Source organism: Arachis duranensis, chromosome 4 (genome assembly GCF_000817695.3).
Source record: "Arachis duranensis cultivar V14167 chromosome 4, aradu.V14167.gnm2.J7QH, whole genome shotgun sequence".
In the NCBI taxonomy this organism is placed as follows: Eukaryota; Viridiplantae; Streptophyta; class Magnoliopsida; order Fabales; family Fabaceae; genus Arachis; species Arachis duranensis.
Genome location: NC_029775.3, coordinates 120,067,870 through 120,074,360, shown reverse-complemented (window position 1 = coordinate 120,074,360; position 6,491 = coordinate 120,067,870). Strand labels below are relative to the sequence as shown.

The window sequence follows — 6,491 nt, the reverse complement described above, 5'->3', positions numbered from 1 at the left end:
TTATTATCATCTACTAGTATTATATTTACACTAGTTTAAGAGTTAATTGCATGGCATAATTTTGTTTAGACTATTATCTAATTATATATTGTCATATTAGCTACTATAGTTGACTATCTTGTCTTATTTAGAATGGGTTGGTTTAATTTAAACTTATCACCTATTATTTGTTGTTTTTATCAAAAACTTAAATTGCATCAACTAGCTATGAAGCCATCAACTTTTGTTTTCATTCAGTTACGCCAGCATTACTATTTATTTGTGTAGTCCTTTTCGCAGGTTTATATGTACAAGTACAAATACAATTGACAATAGTGCACTATTCGGGAGAAAAAAGAATGAAGGCTTTTATGGTATTGAGTTGTACCACAATGTTTTGTTCTTTTCTTTCCTGAGAACTAAATTTAATGGGTCTAACCAATCAGTGCTTCCAAAGATCAAGAAAGAAATTATTCTGGACAATAAGGACCAAGGCTTTCAGAGTATTATTCAATGAATTACTCTAAGAACCATTCTTTCCACTCCTTAATCAGTGCTTTAATGGCACAACTCCTTTATTCCTGAAGTAATAAGAAATGACTATGTTGTCAAAATGCACTTCCCTTGGTTTGTGACACAAACATCACCATCAATTGCTGGCACTGTTGATTTCATTCAATTCAAGAAATCCACTCGGATGTGACATTCTCTGCTGGATTGAAACTTTGAACTAAAAAGTAAAAAATGACTATGATGGCCAGAAAAGAAGCCACTTCGTTAAATTGGTGAAAATATAAAAAAAACTCAGATACAATTCTTCCGTTTTGAACAACACACTACCTAGAAGGTACACCTCTAATCCACTGAACTCAACAACATGAACAACAAAAAAAACAGAAGCCGGTGAAAAACTAGGGAAAATTACTCTAGGGGTAGTAGCTCAAACTCTGCAGGGCAAAACCTGCTAAGTCAACAAATGTCACAAGAGTCAAAGATGATTGATTCTAAATGTCAGCAACAAAATGATGAATGCCTAGGCAAAATGAGATCCTCCTTGAGGCCAGGAATAGTACTATCAGGAGAACCAGAGAGATGGCAGGCCAAACATTTTTCAAGAGGCGCCATAATAAATAGGGCGAAGGAATTCTACTTCTAAACTCATTTGTCTACTCCACAAAATTGCAGGCCCTGAAGCCTCACAGTACAACAGCAACCTTTTCTTGCGAAACAAAGGCAGATGGATGTGCAATAAGGGGCTCATAATGGTCAGCTCCAGCGCCACACCAACCTGCAATAAGGGGAATTACTTAGAAATTTCATTAGGAAACAAACACCATGGGAAGAAAAACATGAAAGGGAAAGCATGAGCAAAAATAGTTATGTACAATCTTGTTCTGCATTACCTGTTCCTTTCATGAAAAGGAAGAAGGGAAGCTCTGTAACTTGGCTCCTTGGACGGTGGGGAAGGAAGAAAACACAATTTTCTTCATCAACCATGGCATCAGAACCATGTGCTTGCACCTGAAGATGATAACAAATTCAGATGGAGAGTTTGTTGATGGATAACCACTCACAAGCATGTACATAAAGTTATATTCCTGTTCATATAATTGATCCTTCGGTACATGTCTATATCATTTGCTACAATATCAGGAGCATGCAACAAATACACGATGACAAACGTGGGAAAATAAGAAATTAGGATCTCCACAAATACACCATTATAGGGGTCGTTAAGCAATGATATCAGGTCACAATCAAACCTGTAAAGAGGAGAAGTACAAAATTCAACAAGCAACAAATAATTGGATGTGTTACATTTTACACAGGTCTAACACAATAATATCCACAGTAGCAGGCCAAGACTCCAGTTACATACTATTAAATTCAACTATGCAGTGATTCATCAAATTATAATACTATAAAAAATAATGCAACAACTTGCATCAACAAAATAGTTAGAAACAACACACATATTCACACAAGAACCTCTAAAACATGGCAACATCTTTGTGGAATATCAATCCAAAAGCTCCCCATATTTTTCTTACCACATAAATCTCACGCTTGAACTCAGTGGCAAGGCACTCAATAGCAATATCATCACCGAAAGCTGCAGCATGACCTTCTCTGTTCTCATCTACAGATAACAAACCTTCCTCAGTATATTGCAAAGTGATGATATCATATTCATCATCAGCAGAACCAGAGATCAACATGTATTTGGCCCAACTTGGACCATCATTCACCGGAATACACCTCTCTTTGTAAATAGACTCTGCCGCCATTTCTCTTCAATCATAAAACCAAAAAACACCACAAAATAAAAATCACACAACGAAAAAAAAAAACACCACCACAATTGAAATTTATAATTCAACAATCTTCAAAACAAAATATTCGGAAACGATTTCATTTTTTATTTTCAAACTCAAAAAATAAAATGTAACAATAGAGATTGTGCAGAATAGTTTCACCTATGCAAAATCCAGAGTAGGCTTTTTTTTCTTATTTATTCAATGTGTTTTTCTACAGATTTTTCTTCAGCTACTCGAAATCAATTTCCAAGAACGAGCGAATCGTTAAGAAAGAAAGAAGCGATACCTTTGCATGCCGAGGTGAACGAGCTCTTCGATGGCCGAATCGAGGGCGAACCTGTCCTCTTTCTTGGCCAACAACTTCACCTCTTGAACGACGTGAATCCCCCAACCGTTCCTCAGATCCGGCGAGTACATGTGCCGGATCGCGTCGTCTATCGCTTCTCTCTCCTCAAATCCCGCAGATCCAAGATCCTCCAGAAACCTTGCTACCGTCCTCCGCCGCAGCTCCCGCACGTCGAATCCTCCGTCGTCGTCGCCTCCTAACATCGCTTTCCGCGACGCCGTGAAGAGGCAGTTACCGTCGGAGGAGACCTCGCCGCCGTGAGAGAGGCGGAAGACGACGGATCTGAGAGAAGATGACGACGGCGAGGAGGAGGAAGACGAAGAAGAATCGTCATCGTCTTCCTCATCCTCCGGCGGTGGCTTCCACAGTACGCCTTTAGCGTGCAGCCTCTGCAAGTGGCGCCGCTGCTGGTCCTCCAGACCTATAACGTCCTCCCAACCGCCGCCGACGCCTCCAGCGGTGGCAACGTTGGTCGGAGCGACGAGATCTACAGCTCCGATGGCGTCCATCGGAGCCGCAGATTTCGGATCCCGCCAAGGAAGAGCCGGCGATGGCGAACCTTGGAACGGTTCGGCGGCGACGGTGGTGGAATCGCAGAGAAGCTTCCCCATTGTTGCAGAGATTCAATGTGTGTGGAATAACGGTTTTTCTTTTTGTCTTTTTTTTTTCTTTTTCGAATTTTTTTTCGGTTTTCTTGGTTTGTGTGGTTTCAAAGGTGGGAAGAGTTGCAGAAGAGAGAGAGAGAGAGAGAGAGGAAGAGAGAGAGTTAGGTTAACGGATAGATGGACGGAGCGGGAGAATGAGACACGTGGATAAATCTGAACGTTAACGTTATTCTGTCCTTTCTGACTGTTCCTCCTCACTCCGAATATTCTATTTATATTTTTTTCTTAATTACCGTTACCATTATTAATATAACATAAGATAAATTATTATTATTGTTACAAAAAATCTAACAAATCCCTAATGAAAAGTTTTTGTCTAATATAGTTGATTGATTGAATTATAAATGTAAAATTAAATATATATATATATATATAAAGTATTGTATACGAAGATAAAAATAAAGATAAAATAATAAAGATTAAAATGGTAACTGAATTTATGTATTTTATTGGGTTAAATTTATGAGTTATGAAATTTTTTTTATTATTGCCATAAATTAAAGTGAAAGAATGGTTTAATAGTTTATATTTAATTGTCTTTTTCTCTTACTAAAATTATTAATTAGATGTTGACGATGATACTAATCAAAAAGGAAAAATCTAAAAGGAAAAATAATGAATTGCCTATGAAAGAAAATAATTGGTGAAAAATAATTTAAAATTCTAAAAATGGTGATACGAATTACTGAGTTGAAACTCTTAATTATGCTGATATTCAAAGAATTAGTTTTAAATTATGATACCTTTCTAAATACATTTTATTATTATAATAAACGTGAAAAAAATTAAACTATTATATATATATATAAATTATTAAGTTCAGTTAACAAAACCGTGGTATGAAAGATGAGGCTGAAAAATACAGAATAATATTAATATGAAATAAGTAGTAATATTTTGAAAATAGTTGGGTTATAATATTGGCCAGGAAACGTGGTTGTTGGGGTGGCATATGCTTAATGCTTCATTGGTGGACCAACGATGATTGGAGGCTGCAACACCATCAACCATACCCCATATGTTTTTTTTATTATATTGCATTTCGACAACTCATTTTTCTCATGCTTCATCATAACCCCACTCTGTTTCCTTCAACCTCAACGAGAAAAGGAGCTATTAATAAATTGTGTGTTTGAAATAGTAGTAGAATTAAGATAGTCATTAGTTTTTTATGGGGCACAAGATGGTTGAAAATAGGTGTAATTTAACTTTGTGATCAATTTTTTTACAAAAAGGTATCTATAGAACCGAAATAAATCAATTTGATCAAAGGGGAACACTATAAAAAAGTGGAGGATAGCGGCAATAAATTGTCTGTCATTTTTTTATCTGCTATAATTTTTTAAGATAGTTACGATTGACATCCGTTTTTTTATTGTGACGCAGAATCAACTTAGATTAGCATTGATTTCATGAAGTCTTATCGCTAACTCTAACTCAATATAGTGATTTATTTTAAATCAGTTCAGATTACCCAAAATCAGAAAGAAGAGGAACCTGCAAAAGGAGTGTGGAAGCGTGCGAATCCCTGTGTTCAAACACATCGTGCGCCGCTGTATCACCGTGGAGTCGCGTGGCTGCCGACCCAACCTCCTTTCACTGTCATCGACCATTTTCCTGTACTCTACAATGCGTGAAACCCCTAATCCCTCATCCTCGGTGTGCATAACCCACTCCTGTTCTCGCATCCACCATGCGAGTCTGTGCCGTCTCTGAGTCGAATAATTAGGCAAATAATATTTTTTACTAAAACTCAAGATCTGAATTATATCCATTATTATATTTTATTATTATTATCAAGGCGTTAATTGTGACGTGATGAAAAATTTTTTATGTGAAGTTGATAATTAAGAATGATTAGATGATAATTTAGTTAAACTTATTAAATTATCTAATAATTTTTTAATATTACAACAACAATAACAACAACAACAAAATCTTGTTTCACTAAGTAGAATTAGCTACATGAATCAAACGATGTCATTGTACTTTGTCATGTATCATATCTACAAAAAAAACTATTTACATATAAATCTCATTTGACCACCTCATAAATGGTGTTCTTAAATATCTCCATGAGTTATGGATAAAATTCATCATTTTTCTTTACATGAAATTTCATCTTGTATATACAAATATAAATAAATTAGTTTTGATACAATCATATGTGCGTATTGATAAGTTTGCAAAAAATATCCTTAAAAAAGTTTACAAAAATTTGATTGGGCCACAACTTAGCTCACAGTCTAATCTTTTTGGATTAGGCCCAAATGTGTATTTTAAAAGTTAAACATAATTATTGACAAAAAAAACATAATTAAATGAATACATTGGTAATTAAAGAAAAAAAAAACAATAACAACGGATAGACATATTTCTTTGTAGGATAAATTGCTAAGAAAACTTTTAGTAATTTAACTTCTTGAACGTCTTAAATATTATATTTTATATTAGGATTATATTGATATAATCAATTATTTTTTTGAACAACATGAACAACAGACTTTAAAATTGGCCTAATTCAAGTAAAATACATTATATTTTAAATTATTCACCTAAATCTTAATATTAAAATAACCATATACATACCTAATAAATTGAACATTTAATATATCTATTAATCACATTATTTAATATTTTCATTATCTACTTATATTTTTCTTTATATTAATGTAAATATCTAGCTGCAAAATCTAGTATTCTTATATTTGGATGTAGCCCTCGATTTTAATGTTTAAACTTTAAACACTTTATGTTCGTCAATTTCTTTAAGATTTTAATATGGTTCATTTTTTAAATACTTCTTATAAGATCGAATATTATATTCTTTACTAATTAGACAAAATTTTAACTCTCTATTTTGTTATATTTTATCTAAATTGTTAAGATTTAAAATGATAACTTGTTGATTAAGTTAACCATATTTTTTTAAAGAAACAATTAAATGAACTATATATTATTTAAAAAAAAAATAAAGCCTATGATATGCTATTTATTTAGTATCTCTAATTGCAAGTTACTATCCAAGAATTATTTTGCTTCCTAAAACACATTAGCATTGCCTTAATAAATATAAGGTTTAATTATTATGTTGCTCGTTATAGATTTATCAAATTTATAATTAGATTTTTATTATTTATTTTGTTTAATTAGATTTTCACACTATTTTTAATATTATAATTA

At 33.5% G+C, this 6,491-nt stretch overlaps 1 protein-coding gene across 1 annotated transcript; it reads right to left on the bottom strand.

Moving 5' to 3' along the window:
• Positions 1 to 733: 733 nt before the first annotated feature.
• Positions 734 to 3,471, bottom strand: LOC107486427 (uncharacterized). The gene is made up of 4 exons (XM_016106963.3): positions 2,584 to 3,471; positions 2,031 to 2,271; positions 1,383 to 1,500; positions 734 to 1,267 (listed from the first exon to the last, which is right to left on the bottom strand). Exons 1-4 carry the CDS (start codon positions 3,252 to 3,254, stop codon positions 1,176 to 1,178), a joined length of 1,122 nt encoding a protein of 373 aa, XP_015962449.1. The 5' UTR covers positions 3,255 to 3,471; the 3' UTR covers positions 734 to 1,175.
• Between the last annotated feature and the right edge of the window lie 3,020 nt (positions 3,472 to 6,491).